Source organism: Hylobates moloch, unplaced genomic scaffold (assembly GCF_009828535.3).
Source record: "Hylobates moloch isolate HMO894 unplaced genomic scaffold, HMol_V3 SCAFFOLD_17, whole genome shotgun sequence".
Taxonomy (NCBI): Eukaryota; Metazoa; Chordata; class Mammalia; order Primates; family Hylobatidae; genus Hylobates; species Hylobates moloch.
Window position 1 is genome coordinate 46,769,503 of NW_026652292.1, and position 16,081 is coordinate 46,785,583.

Sequence of the window (16,081 nt, forward strand, 5' to 3'; positions counted from 1 at the left end):
AATGATTTAAACATAATTTGTAATGCTCCAAAAATAATGTATTAATTTACAACCGTATCTGAAATTCGATACTTTTTTGGGTGGTTTGAAGAAAAGGAGTTGTTAGTAGGCATTTAACTTATGTAAAAATATTAAAATCTGTATATCGACTGCTAATGGATAAAGTTCATCTGTAATATTATGATAATTGAAGCAAACCACTTTGTGCCACAATACACCCTCTTCTCTTTTGTACTTCATAAATCAATGATTCTTTATGTTTCTGAACACAAAAGTATGCCCCAGGGTAGAAGAAAGATTTCTCATTTGCATTCCTATTTTCAGTCTTTATCACAAGTAATGCTCATTTTGCAGACTATACCTGTACTATGTACACATGGAAATTAAGGTGATCTTAAATTCATAAAATTTTTATTTGTGACCTTACTCTTGGGGTTAGAAGACTAATAAAAATATCAGCCACTTCTCTTGCTTGATGGAGCTGAAAGGGAAATGGAGAGATTAATGAAGAGACTGATCAGGATTAGACAGAATGAACAAAACGAGAAAGTTTCCTCTCGGGCTCTCTCTCTCCCTCTATAAACATTTATTAAGCATCTACTATAAAACTAAAAATTGTAAAAATGTCGGAAGAAAAGAGTCGTTACATACACTCCTTTATTATTGTGAACTGAAACCACATTTCAGAGTTTTAAAAATTATTCAAGAATATGCAGTGCATGCAGTCGTGAAATTTGATTCTAAGAGAGGTACGCGCATTTAGCCCTTCACTTAAACTGTATCATAAAGCCACTACAAGAGATGCACCTTCCCACCCTCACGTAATCTTTTTGCAATCACTGCTCGCAAGCCAACATTTGTGGTGATTTCAGATTAGGAGCCTGGCATCTTTGCTATAATCAAAACCTTATTCTCCCCTCTCCGCTCCTCCACTCCTTACCTTAATGAAAGTGCAAAAAACTAGTTTCACTGGGGAGGGAGGCAAGGAAGGAAGGAAAAGAAGGAAAGGAGGGAGGAAAGGGGGTGGGCACAGATCCAAGGAAGGAGTGAAATGAACGAAGGAGAGCGCTGTCCCTTTTTCTCGCGTTTGCTTTAAAGCTCCCTGCCTGCCCCCGCGGGTCCGGGAGCGGCACCTCTCGCAGGCTCGGCTCTCGGCCCCGCCCCCTAGCGTCGGAGCCCGGGAGCCGCGGCGGGAGCCTATCTCTTTAAATGACAGCTGAGGCTCGGGTCCCAGTCCGGGGCTTGACGTCAGTGCCTCCTCCCGGGCTGCCAGGAGTAGTTAGCGCCACCGTCGGCGCTCCAGCCTCGCGGCGCGCTCACAAGCTGCCGGGGCGGCGAGTTTTCTTTGCTTCAGCCCCTCCTCCCGCCCTCCCCACGGACTGCCGAGCAGCAGCCCTAGAGCCTCTCGCAAGTCTCTCTCACACTTCCCCGCCCTCGCCCCAAAGGAGCAGCCGCTCTTTCTTGCCTCTCCATTGCCGCCGCCACCGCACCGGCGGAGCTCCTCTCCCGCGCGTCTCTCCTTCGATGGAGCTCGGGCGCCGCCGACGCCGCCGCTGCCCCGAACCCTGAGCGGGGCCGCCCCGGCCAGAGGAACGCGCCGCCCCGCCCGAGGGCGCACAGCGCCTAGGAGCACGCGGAGGGCTGGGGCGCGGGCTCCGGGAACAAGAAAGTGCAGCTCTGTCGGGTCACTGGGCCGGCGGCGGGGGGACTATGGCTCTGAAGGACACGGGCAGCGGCGGCAGCACCATCCTGCCCATTAGCGAGATGGTTTCCTCGTCCAGCTCGCCCGGCGCGTCGGCCGCCGCCGCCCCGGGGCCCTGCGCACCCTCGCCCTTCCCTGAAGTAGTGGAGCTGAACGTAGGCGGCCAGGTTTATGTGACCAAGCACTCGACACTGCTCAGCGTCCCGGACAGCACTTTGGCCAGCATGTTCTCGCCCTCTAGTCCCCGTGGCGGCGCCCGGCGCCGGGGCGAGCTGCCCAGGGACAGCCGGGCGCGCTTCTTCATCGACCGGGACGGCTTCCTTTTCAGGTACGTGCTGGATTATTTGCGGGACAAGCAGCTCGCGCTGCCTGAGCACTTCCCCGAGAAGGAGCGGCTCCTGCGCGAGGCCGAGTATTTCCAGCTCACCGACTTGGTCAAGCTACTGTCGCCCAAGGTCACCAAGCAGAACTCGCTCAACGACGAGGGCTGCCAGAGCGACCTGGAGGACAACGTCTCGCAGGGTAGCAGCGACGCGCTGCTGCTGCGCGGGGCGGCGGCCGCCGTGCCCTCGGGCCCGGGAGCGCACGGTGGTGGCAGCGGCGGCGGCGCGCCGGACAAGCGCTCGGGCTTCCTCACGCTGGGCTACCGGGGCTCCTACACCACCGTGCGCGACAACCAGGCCGACGCCAAGTTCCGGCGTGTGGCGCGCATCATGGTGTGCGGGCGCATCGCGCTGGCCAAGGAGGTCTTCGGGGACACGCTCAACGAGAGCCGCGACCCCGACCGGCAGCCGGAGAAGTACACGTCCCGCTTCTACCTCAAGTTCACCTACTTGGAGCAGGCCTTTGATCGCCTGTCCGAGGCCGGCTTCCACATGGTGGCGTGTAACTCCTCGGGCACCGCCGCCTTCGTCAACCAGTACCGCGACGACAAGATCTGGAGCAGCTATACCGAATACATTTTCTTCCGTAAGTTCGCGGCCCCGGCGTTTCCCAGCACCCCTCGCCCCCTGCTGACCCGCCGCCAGTTTGAGCCCCGCTGGAGGCCCCGCAGGGGTGTCCGGGGCAGGAGCTGGTTAACTCTTCATAGAGAGCGGCTCTCCCTGCACGACTCCCTTATGCAGTAGACATGATTTACATTTCGCCTATTCGGATATTTCCGTCTCTACTCCCCCTTTCTAGAACTCAGTAGCACCCAGCTCCCAGCTGTCTGCTTGCTGAACTTTATTGATCTTGCCTTCTCGGCCCAGCCCGATCCAGGATGCCAGGGACTCCTCGGTTGCGGAGGACAGGGTGGGAGAGACTGGGGCACAAGGCCGGGTGCATAGACCCTCCTCCACCCCTTTGCTTTTGCAGGACTGCTGGGGATCATTTCATGTGGCCCTCGGTGGTGTCCCTGCAGAGGGCAGGATGCCATAACAAGGCATCGCCTCGCACCGCCTGGATGACCTGCTGTTGGTGCAGCTGCCGCGCGGGAGCCTCCAGTTACGGGTGGTTTTCTAGAGGGCAGGGGAGAAGCGATAAAGGTGCCCCCAGAGACCCCCGAGGGGGCGGGGGCATGAGAGCGGGTGTGGGGAAAGGGGACTCCTTGACAGGTGGAAATCCAGATTTCCCTGCGTCAGTTATCTCCAGTCTAATTGCCCAGTGTTTGGGACAGGGGAGGGTGGAAGGAATTAGAAAGTTTGGATGTCTGAGTGCTGCTGTTAGGGTTGGAGATTAGGAGGGGCAAGGGAGGAGGGAGGGAAGGTGTTGGGGAGGGAGGGGAAGAGTGAGAGAATGATTGTTTCCTTCTCCAGCGCGAAAGTGGGGATTGAGTCCACTTTCTCAGGGTGAATAAATAGAGCGATTTTCAGAAATGAGAGAGTGAAGGAATACATTTGGGAAATCATCTGGGGTGCGTTTTGCAGTGCGCTTCCGGAGCGGGCTATGTGGAGTTCAAGAACCCTACCAAATACCATCATCTGAACCTGGGGATTGGGAGTGGGATTGGGAGTGAGGTGGGGCTGTGGGGGGCACAATTCTCAGTGGCGTTTATGAAGTGAAAAGACAACGACTAGAGAGCGATTTGGACAAACAAGAAGCCAGCTGGGATGGCAGCAGGAACATTATTTGGCAAAGGTTTTTCCTTTGGCCAGACACAAGTTAAAACTTGCATGTAGCATAGGGAGAATAGCCTTGAAATCCCGTGATGGAAATAGACCAGCTTACATTGAATTTATTTATTTTGGTAATTCAGTCACTACAGTAATTGAGAACTGAACAATTTTCTGGACTTTATTTTGACTGGAGAAGTGGAAGGAGCCTCTCCTTGCACAGGTGCAAGCTTAACTGGAAGGTTGGCTTAGTGTTTGTATATTCTGGTAACCTTGGAGGTTGGGTGACAAACCACAGCACACAGATTCTCAGAGTTAGACTGCTTTTTAAAGTAATGCTGGATTTCTTGAGACAACGGTTTCAACAGAGAAGCAAATGAAGTGTCTGTCCACTGAATTGGTAGCTAAAAAACTGTCTTAATTATATGAAAGTGTTACTTGTTACACAATAAAAAGATTAATGGTCAGAAAAGCCACCCAAGGGAAGATATTTTATTGCTTGTATAAAATTGACATCTCTTAAATATATATTGAGTAGTTAAGTATTTTAGCACCATTTTATTTCTTATCATTGTGACCTTTGTCAACAACTTTTTAGATTTTAAACCATTTAAGTCATTTCAATGTAGATTTCCAAGCATTTCAGAAGATGAGGTAAAATGAACTTTTGCCTTTCTCGTGGTTAGTGTTTTTTGTTAGAGAAGGTATAAGCGTGAATGTTCTGCACAGTTTTCTGAAATTTTGAAAATCTTACTTGGTTTTGGTTTTTCTTATTCTTCTAGAAAGATGTGGACATGAAAATGATCATTACTTTGATTATGAAGAGATAATACAGGTTATCTCTACATTAGGAAAAAAGTGCCCTTAGTATATTGAAACTGGAAACTTAGCTAATTTAGTTAATGAGATAAATTTGAGAGATATTTGAAATTCAGGATGTTTCACTTCTAGAGCTGCAGAAGTGTTAAATATTCATATTATGAATAACTACTTTCAGAGTACTCATATTATTAATGACCTCTGAAATTCATTCATAAAAAATCCCAGAAATCTAAGGAGGCAACCTGTTTTGGAAGAAAATATGCAATTCCAGATTAAATATTGTTCTTTTGAAGTGGTAAGCTAACCCAGTGGAGTTGTCATTTTAAATTTTGGATGTAAAATTTGTCTTGAATATTAGAATACATATATTTATTTTATTTTTTACAGCTTTCATTATATTTTTACACATTATTTTGAATGGGATTCATTTCAATATTTGGTGAATGAAAACACACTGTAAAATGTTTGTATTTCCATCCTATTCAGTTTAGTTGATGACAAAATATATTTATCTTATTTGGCAAGTTTCTATTTAAAAAGATTATCAGTGCTATTCATAAGAGCAAAATTACTGGATGACCTTATTTGTCCACTTATGTTTTAGATGCAGAAAATAACCTTAATAGCTTTTATTTCCCCCTTTGACACCCTTTTTTTCAGCAAGTATTTATTTGTTGTGTGACATTTATTTAGTGTATGACAAGTATCAGTCACTTTAACACCTTTTAAAATCTGGGTTGCATGCGAACTTAGTAGTTGAAACTATTGTAGTTTACACACTTGAGCATCAATTTTAATTCCCCCCCCAACCCCCGCCGCCCCCACCACACCTGAGTTTCTGCAGTAGAGGGGAAGAAAGTGGCAAGTGGTTCAGTAATCCCAGATACTGCTATTTTCCAAATGTGTGATCTTGGTTAAATTATTTACTTGTTCTCTGTCTTAGTTTCCTTACCTGTATTACAGGAGTTATCACAGTACCAGTTTTATAAGATTTGAGAATATACATGTAGTGCTTAGACTAGTGCCTGACTCATAATAAAAGCCTAACAAATGTTAGCTGTTACTATTGTGAGTAGCATGTTACTGTTTTTATTGTTCTTGTCAACATTAAATTTTAATTTTGTTTTATAATAAGTATAATTAATTTAATTCTAAAGTTAACGCAAAAATTATTTTGCAATTAAATGATAGCATACTATACTTTCAGAATTATGAAATAACCAATTAAATAACTAATTTCTTTCCTTGAATTTGAATTTGAATTTTTCAGGCCAAGTCACTGAAGGTTGCTAATCATATTCCAATTGGTTTTTCTGGATTGACTCCAACAGAACCCATTTTCGATTTGGGGCCAAGAAGTGTTTTAGCACTAGGACTTGAAACTTTGGCAATATATTCCGATAAATATTGAGCTAGATTCATATCTCCTTAAGTGCTTGTATCCAAGTCATTGGGTTTTTATGCTCAAGGTTATATACAGGCTATTAAACTTTAATATCAGCTTCGTTTGGCTACATGAACCCTTATATCTGTTCTCAGTCTTAACTCATTATTTATCAAGTGTTTTTAGTACACTGCAACATATACTGGTACTATTAAATTCTATATTATTCTTCTAATACTGAAGATGGATTGTCCTTTCTTGGGGGAAAAACAGTGATTAATTGTGCTTTCTGTTTTTGGGGGATGTCTGGTGAGTGTCATTGTGGCTGCCTTTAGCAATATCTGGGAGACAAAAAAAGACATTTTATGTTGGCAATGAATTATATAGAATATAGTTAATGTGCTTGGAATGTGACAGGTTGATTATCCTTAGATAAAAACTAGCTTTTTATGTTTTCTTTCTTTCTCATAATCAGTGAGTTTGCAGAAAAGGTAGTGCTGATGTATTGTTCTTCTCTTCTAACAGTGCTTCAAGTTTTGAACTCCCATGTTTTGGTTGAGCAGTATGTGTGTGAATGTACACCTTTCTCTAGGTTGTACTTGATATTCTTTAAATTTGGTATATCTTTTTTTGTTTGTTTGACACATGAGAATGCCAGATCCAGGAATTAATGCTGTTACTGAACTGGGCTGTGAAATGTAATTTGTCTTAATGAATTTTTATATCCACTCTTTTAAATTCATTCTGATTTATTTCACTGTGTTGAGTTGAAGAAAACTAGTTGAGTTGAAAATATTCAAACAGCTATTCAATCCTGAGCTAGCATGCTTGCTGAATTTAAGAGCTTTCTAAGAAACATCTTTAAAATTCATTTTGTTTAGGTGAATACTATTAAAATTGCATCTTTTATGAGCCTAAAAATACTTCTTTGATTACCAAACATCATTTTATGGAAGTTAATTTTGTTAACCACAATTTTAAAAGTTGATTATTTTTCTCCCAAGTTACTACTTATTTTTACAATTACAATGTGAAAATTTTCTCTGCAGCCACATGGCTGAATGACTTTTGAATTAGTGAGAAATAAGCAAAAGGAGAGGATAACTTTTGAAAACATCGAGATTCTGATTTAATGTAGCTACTTCTAGTAATAAAGCAGACAAAATGACAAAAATCTTGGAGTGCAAAAGTTTAGAGGCTGTGCTATGACACTGATTGTTGTTTAATGGCATTGAACTTTTATATCTGGCATAGTTCTGTCTTTGAACTTATCTTTTTTTGTGTTGCTATGGCTTTGGCTTTCCCTGCCACCCTTTTCAGCTTTGTGTGGGTCAATCTTTATGCAGGTAATGAAGCTGAAATACTGAGTGGCTACAAGCTTTATTTGACGAGGTTCTTTCTCTTGTAGCTGAGGATGCTAGGACTTGCAATTTGTGTGTGTGTGTGTGTGTGTGTGTTTATATACCTTAGTTAAGAAGAAAAACCTCTTTGGAAAAAAGAGAAATATGTATAAAACCAGTATTTAATTATTATCTGTCATAAATTATTAGCTGGAATTTGTTTAAAAATGTGAAAATGATTGCGTGTCATTTAAAAGTCAGCCTTTTTATAGTTAATAATTTTTAAATTTTTTTATTTTTTTGAGACAGAGTCTTGCTCTGTCACCCAGGCTAGAGTGCGGTGGTGTGACTCGGCTCACTGCAACCTCTGCCTCCCAGGTTCAAGTAATTCTCCTGCCTCAGCCTCCCGAGTAGCTGGGATTACAGGCACCTGCCACCATGCCCAGCAAATTTTTGTATTTTTAGTAGAGATGGGGTTTCACAATGTTGAACAGGCTGGTCTTGAACTCCTGACCTCAGGTGATCCACCTGCCTAGACCTCCCAAAGTGCTGGGATTACAGGCATGAACCACCATGCCCGGCCGTAATTTTATATATAGTTAATGGATAATCTATCTTTTTAAATTGCTAAGAAAGTACATTTCAAATATTCTCATTACAAAAAATAAGATTAAATAACTCTTTAAAATCATAAAAGTAGTACAAGTAGTTTTAGGGACTTTTGTTAAAAAAAAAGTACAGTTTTAATCAGCACCACTAGTAAGTGCCAATAAAATCTTGATTCATTTTCTTCCAGTCTTTTTTCTGTGTACACATAGATAAAAAGACATATTTTTAAAAAGTCATGATCATATTATATAGATGGTTTATATGCTGTCTTTTCTTGGTTTATTAGGTTTTATACATTTAATAAGTTTACACATTTAATGAAATTTCCCCCATGACATTAAAATTGTTATTGACATCTTAAATAACAAAAGTACAATATATATACATTGCCACAGTTTTATAAATATTGGTATTGAATATTTTGTTTGTAAGCTCAGAAGAAAATTTGATTATTTCAAGATACAGAATCTGTTAAAAAATTTACTATCATATTTATTATCACCTAATTTTATGGTAAGTGTTTTGCATACATTACTTTGTTTATTTCTTATAATATTCCTTGAGCTTGACATTAGTTCCCTAATAGTTCGATTAGAAAACTATGATTTAGGACATTAAGTAACATCCCTGGTTTGTAGAGCTTGTATAGGGCTGAGCTGGGATTTGAATAGTTCTCTTATTTCAAAGCCCTTACTCTTAAATCACTGAAAAATAATGCCTGTTTCCTGCAGTCAATTTGGCAAATATATTTCAGTGTCTACTGAGTACTTAGAACTTCTATTTATAAGCAAAAATGTGTGGTCTGAAATGTATATGAGTGAACTCGAAATTTTAAAATTTATGTTAAATTTCCATAGAAATATAGTAAATATATATTTTATGTCTTTACTTGCTGGAAGAGTTATTTTATGGATTAATGCTACTGTATTCATGAATATTTTTTATAATTAAAGAAAATAAAACATTTGACTCCATTTAACACTTTTTTGAGGGTAACCAAGTTATAGGTTTGATAAAACAGTAAGACCTGTAGGCTCAATAAACTGACTTAAATTTAAAGTGCTTTTTTTTTTTTTTTTTTTTTTTTAGTAGTAGTACGAGGCTACAGCACCAGAGATTTTGCAAGGACTTACCTAAAGATCAGAGTAATTTTATTTACAAGATTTCAAAGTCATTCCAACAAGTAAATTAGCTGCTTTATAATTTGTAAGTATAATGGAAAATATAGGTGTCATCTGCCTATCAGCCATATACGTCTCATTATTAGTTTCTATTAATGATACCAGTTTCTGATTATTGTCTGATCGTCATACAAATTTAGTTGTATTTTGCTTTTTTAAAAAATGAAAATATATGAAGTATTCTATGCTGAGTTATATCATTTATAAGTTTATTCCCTGACCCATTGGCTTTTCAGGGTACCTCTTGGCATCATAGCCATGTAATGCTAAGTGAACCCCTGCTGTAGAGTCCTTCACACTTCTCTGCCTTTTCCCAGTGCACTAAGATACGTCCCTCATTGTGTTTCCTACAATATGTAATGATCTTTTCGCATGTTGATCTTCTACAGTAGCTTTCTCTCTGTGTGCCTGAGAGTGGTATTCTCAGCCTCTCAGGGCAGAGGCTAAGGCCACATTAAGAACTTAAAAAGTATTTTTCTGAATGAAAGTGTGAATTAAGGAATGAACTAGAGATGTTGGAATTTCCATTAGGTTGTTACTAAATTTGAGGTTTAGTTTCACTTCAACTTAAAGTGCATTTATTGAACAACTACCAGGCTAAAGCATGGGCAAGACATACAAATATGAATAAGACAGAGACCTTGTGTTTAAGGTGATCTCAATAAACTTTATATAATTGTGAATTATGTTATAGAGAGGTTATTTAGTATGTTAAAAAGAGGGCAAAAAGCAGGAGTAATGACATGAGAAGTTGTTACCTAAGCACCTATACGAAATGAAAATAAGTAAAATGTTAACTAAAATATGGGATAGATTAAAATAATGTTATAAATGAAGTTGTTAGATTTGTAAACACACACATACAGGTGCACACACACACTTCTTTATATTTAAATTATTGGTGGAAGCTGGGTGCGGTGGCTCACGCCTGTAATCCGAGCACCTTGGGAGGCCGAGGTGGGTGGATCACCTGAGGTCAAGAGTTCGAGACCAGCCTGGCCAACGTGGCAAAATCCTGTCTCTACTAAAAATACAAAAAATTAGCTGGGCGTGGTGGCAGGCACCTGTAATCCAAGCTACTTGGGAGGCTGAGGCAGGAGAATTGCTTGAACCCGGGAGGCAGAGGTTGCAGTGAGCTGAGATCCCACCATTGCACTCTAGCCTGGGCAACAGAGTGAGACTCTGTCAAAAAAAAAAAATAAATAAATAAAAATAAATGATTGGTGAAATAGAAGTTGTAAGGGATCAAAAGTTAAGTGACTTCATTAATTTAGAGTGTTGGGCAAATGTTCCATACCCCAAGCCTACCTACTACCACAGGTAGTGTTAAGTACTTGCTTTAAAAAAATCTTAGATACAAAGAGAATATTGCCTCCTGACATAGGCTTTATTATAGAAATTAAATATAGGAAGTATCTGATAATACTGATAAGGTATCTGTAAAAGTAAGGATCCAGTTAATTCTATCTTACAATCTTGATTCATTTTTTAAAAGGCATCTTAAAATATACTTAACAGGTATTACTGTTTCATAATCAATATTACAATATCAGTTTTACTTATGTTTCTTAACGTCGTGTCAAAGTAGTTAATAAAAATAAACCAACTTTGCTGATAATAACAACAGACAGCTTCATGATTCCTAATTGGACACTTACTAGTTCTGTGCTTATTCAACATTAAACTTAGTTAAATGTATGTTCAAAAATTAAGTTAGAATTTTATTTCTACCATATTGTAACCAGTCTGTCATTAAACCCTGCTTTTATAGGGGAAAAAAGCAAATAAAATGGAAGAAACTAATATAATAAAGAAATATGTAGTATTGACTTAATATCACCAGAATGGTGAATGATTTACCCACTCAATTTTGTTATTTTTGTTGATTTCACCAGTTACAATATCAAAAATCTTGAGAATAGGATTCATATTATATTGCTCTTTCTCATCATTTGGCATAATTGGGTGTGTTTTCTAATTTTTGGTATGAGTAAAATAGGGAGAGTAATACTGTGTTTATGGAGTGACAATGCCAGAATCTGTTGGTCTCTACTCCTAAGAGGTGAATACTTGAACACAATGAATGTTTTAATACTTCTAAATCAGATTCCTTGAAAAATTCTGGCTGTAGCTTTAAGATCTTGGGAAAATAATTTCATGCTCCCTCCTGAAGGGAAAGTGAAACAATCATATTCACTTTAAAGCTTTGTTATGAGGATCAAATAAAGCAATCCACAGTTAGAATGGTATCAGGCACAAATGGTATCAGGGACAAATTAAAAGCTCAATACATGTTAGCTTTTGCTGTTTATTAATTTAAGGTCCTCAGAATAATGCATAGGCAATCCCATTTCTTTACAATAATTCTCAGTACCAGATTTCTTCTCTCTCTCTCTCTTTTTTTTTTTTAAGGAAGTTGGAAGCAACTCCTATCTAAAAGCTGCCCTGAAAATGTCCTGTTACCATTGAGTTCTTATTTTTTAAAATTATTGACCTACTAAGTATAAAATAAATTGTAATGTATTATTAAAATAAGTCTATTCTAGTTGGTTTTTCATTGATTAGGTGGAAAAATGTACTCTTCCACGTCTAGTGCTGGTCACTGTCTAATTATGACACAATTAAAAATAATACTTGTAGTCAATGGAAATTATCTCAAACTCTGGGGCAAAGCACTTCTTAATCATAATCTTTATTTATATTTCTGATGAGGGCTTTTAGTTTGCAGTTTCAACAGTTTTATGCACAACAACATATTGTCACAGAGCCAGGTGGGCTCAAATACTGCCCAGAGTCTAGGCATTTGGCCAAAATTTCAGGCTAGATTTTGGATTCAAATACGTATCTTCACAATTTTAAGAAAACTATGTTAGCTGTCAACTCAATCAGCTCTAATTGAAACCACTCTGACATATCTTCAATATAAGTTTTCTAGTTGCTCAAAGTCCAGGTATTTGAAGAAACCAGAGAGATCTGAGGTAGATGCTGGCAGACATTCAGAAATAATTCTACAATATTCTGATCTCTTTTCTTCTGGTTGGTAAGTCTGCACCTAGCAGGTCTCCTTGTAAGGATTCATACATATGATTCCAAAGTGACTTTTGCTTTTGATAAGAAAAGTTGCTCCAGTGGCAACTTTATGGTGAGTGGAGGGAGGTAGCAGGTGTGATGGTCACGAATTATTGGTATCATTTATGTGGTGGTTTTGGGGATGAATCCTTCTAATGGTGATTCTAATTTAGAGTAAAAAAGAGATTTAGCAATCAAAGTCCTTGGGCTATATTCTTAACCTTCATCACTATGTAGATTTGTTTTATTTTGTGGTTCTTTACTTTTCTATACTTCAGTACTTCAGGGAGAAAATGGTAGAAATTGATCATCTTTTTCACCTTATCTCCATGTAGTGCCATAAGTATTGTGTGCCAAGTAATCTGAGCTAAATAAAAATAGAGTATTTGTCCTTACTTTAGTGTGTCAGGCTGTCATTTCTTTTAAAAATGTGTTAAGTATATTGCTATTAATAAAACATTTACTGAGGTGAAACACCTTTTCATGCTCTATTTCATTTAACGATTTTCAAAAAAAAATCAGAAACATAAAAACTATCAAACTGAGGGAATTCCAGATTAGATTAATTTTAAGGTACTGAATCATATCTCTTCTTCAGTTCATTTATATTTATTCCTGCATTCATTAACCAATATTATAAACTAAGCAGCCTCTTAGATATTGAAGGTGTGGTAGTAAACAGTAGTGAACATATTTCCTACCTTTCATGACTGGGACCATGACATTTGTAGGATATGTGTATTGCCTGACTTTAGATTGCACGTGTTAGGTGAATGGCACGCCTAATAGATACATAAGATACAAGTTGTGAGGTTCTGTGTGATGGCCAAAGCTCATGGCTGAAGACTGACTGTATCTCCTACTAACTTCTGACCGCAAAGTCTAGGCATGATGGTGTGTTTTTGTGTATGTGTCTACACACACAAAAGCATGTTTTGGGAGAGCATCAATATGACTCTGTAGCTACTACTGGCTATTAAAAACATTTGCCCTCTGAACTGTGATTGAATAGTGACCAATTTATGTTAGAAATGAGATATAGTTAACATTGATCCTATGCTAAAAATGGCCTGTTTAGAGAAAAATGGAGTATTTTGAAAGTGATAATCTTTTTGGTCTCTGTATTATACCTGACTCCTTTTCTGAGAAATTTTACCATATGCAGAAATGCAAAATCTATTCAAAAGTCCAGATTTTGCCATATTTCTTATAAACATTGCCTATTTCCCATGAAGAAATCCTGAAGTCAAATTAAAATGAAGATGTCTCCTCGTTACCTTTGACAAGTATTCTATATTTGTGATTAAATTAGAATTTGAAATGGTTTTGGTATATTCCTTTTCATTTCAGTCAAGTGGACCTGTGATGGGTGATTTAGCATGCTTCATAGACAGTGGGAGAAAGATAATTGCTATGTAATAGAAGATACAGACCTTGTTAACAATGGTTAGTGCTGCTAGCAAATGGCACCAAGAATAAATATTCTAGGAATCTCATCATGAAAGTTGCCATAGCTTAGTGTAATCATTTACTTTTCTTCTACTGGACTGATGTGTTTCTAAAGCATGAAAGAACCATTATTATACTTCAGATTTTACTTGCTGTATTAGCATGTTTACATTGTGAAATAAACTTTCAAGATGTCTGTTTTATAGCTGCCACTCTCAAGCCATATTTATCATACTTATAATTTGTTATTTAGCATTCATACTGTGAAACTCAGTAATACCCAGTGTTCGGTTAACCTAAAAAAAAAAAGGAGAAAAAATATTTACCCCATAGTTTTAGTATAATCATCAGAGTCTAAGGACTAATGGTTATATTTTTTGTTAAATTGCATGCAATATTTTATGCATTGAATTATGTTGTCCCCCCAAAATATTTGGAAGTCCTAGCCCTGCCTCCCCACCACCTCAGAATATGACCATTTTTGGAAACAGTGCTTTACAGAGGGAATCAAGTTAAAATGCAGTCATTAGGGTACGCCCTAATTTAATATGACTAGTATCCTTATCAAAAGGGGAAGTTTGTACTCAGGGTAGAGACAGACATGCACATACACAGGGAGAACACCATGTGGACATAAAGAGGTAGAAGTGATGTTTCTACAGGAATGATGTTTCCTATATAGATGATGTTTCAGGAATGCTAAAAATTGCTAGCAATCCACCAGAATCTAGGAGAGAAGCATGGAACAGATTTCCCCTCATGGCTCTGAGGAGGAACCAACCTTGCCAACACCTTGATTGTGGACTCCCAGCCTTCACAACTTTGAGATAATACATTCCTGTTGTTGCAACCACCCAGTTTGTGGTACTTTGTTATAACAGCCCTAGCAAACTACTATGGTAGTTTTCAGAGTCTTTATCTTGTAAAAAATCTGGGAAAAGCTTGAACAGGCAATATTTTTCAAACTCCCTCTATTTTTCAGAGGTCTCAGTTACAGACAACAAACTTCACTTTTGCTAGTTTAAGCTGGGAAGGATTTATTAAGTATAATGTATTGCTCACAGATTGACTGGGAGGGCTGAGCTTCCAGGAATGATTTGCAACCACATCCTAGAATAGGACTACCAAGGGACTTACTGTCCTGCAAGGACCTGGGAGCTGAGAATCAGGAAGCCAGGTGCAGCTGCAGGATCTAGCTCCACCATCTGTGCCATCATCCATGCCAGTTAAAGTAAGATCATCAACTCACTTCCTGTTTCCCCTTATGTCTTAGTTCACCAGAGTGTCTGGTTGTAGAAACTGAATTGCTTATGGAACCCAGGTCACAAGAGGGTGTAGAAAATATAGCTTTTAAAACAAAACAATAGCAACAAATTTTCATAGCACACTATCATCATTGGTCTGTGAAATGACATTATTATTATTAATTATTTTGAAGTTTAAACCATTTAATCTCTACCACTTATCTCCCATAGGTAACCAGTCTAATATATTGAACGCAAATCCTTATGTTTATATGTGTTCTTGGACAATGAATATTCTGTTTTGTCTTACGTTTTTAATTTATATATATGATATCTCTCTCATTAGTGCTTTCTTTTTAAGATCACTTCATTTTCATGTGCCTATCTAAGCTAATTGGTTTGTTCTAAGGGTAGAATGTTACTTCCTAGCATGTATTTTACCGAACTAACCTCTTCTTTGCTATCTATACTCAGGTTGCCTTCAGTCTGATCATGGTCACATCCAGTGTGGACCTGTGTGAGAATTCTTTAGGAGGGGAATTGCTGGGACACTGGGTATGCTTATATGTCATTTGACTAAGTATTCTCAGATTGCTGTACAAATGAGAGCAGCAGTCTACATTCCTAGTAGCAGTACATGAAGATTCTGTCATTTCCACTTCCTTGCCAACACTTTGCAAAATTCAGTTTTCTAATTGTTGCAAGAGTAAAGTGAAATGTGATATTTTATTGTTGATTTAAATTTCATTGTTCTAATTACTAATGATGGGAATGTAGTTTTTAAAAATTCTCCGGTCTTTTTAAATTAAAAAGTTAGAGAGATTTTGAGTGACCCGGCCAAGAGGATCCACCACACTCTATCTCTTTGGATGCTGATATGGTTTAGCTGTGTCCCCACCCAAATCTCATCTTGAATTATAGCTCTCATCATTCCCATGTGTTATGAGAGGGACTCTATGGGAGGTAATTGAATCATGCAGACATGTCTTTTCCATGCTATATTCATGATAGTAAATAAATCTCATGAGATCTGATGGTTTTATAAAGGGGAGTTCCCCTGCATAGGCTGTCTTGCCTGCCACCATGTAAGACGTGACCTAACTCCTCATTTGCCTTCTGCCATGATTGTGAGGCCTTCCCAGCCATGTGGAACTGTGAGTCCATTAAACTTCTTTCCTTTGTAAATTA

General features: G+C 39.1%; 1 protein-coding gene across 1 annotated transcript in view; it reads left to right on the top strand.

Moving 5' to 3' along the window:
- Positions 1-1,234: 1,234 nt before the first annotated feature.
- Positions 1,235-16,081, top strand: part of KCTD8 (potassium channel tetramerization domain containing 8) — a 285,606-nt gene continuing 270,759 nt past the window's right edge. Inside the window, exon 1 of the mRNA XM_032135915.2 lies at positions 1,235-2,671. Within this exon, the coding sequence (XP_031991806.1) occupies positions 1,711-2,671 (961 nt within the window). The 5' untranslated portion in view covers positions 1,235-1,710. The remainder of the gene's footprint in view (positions 2,672-16,081) is intronic.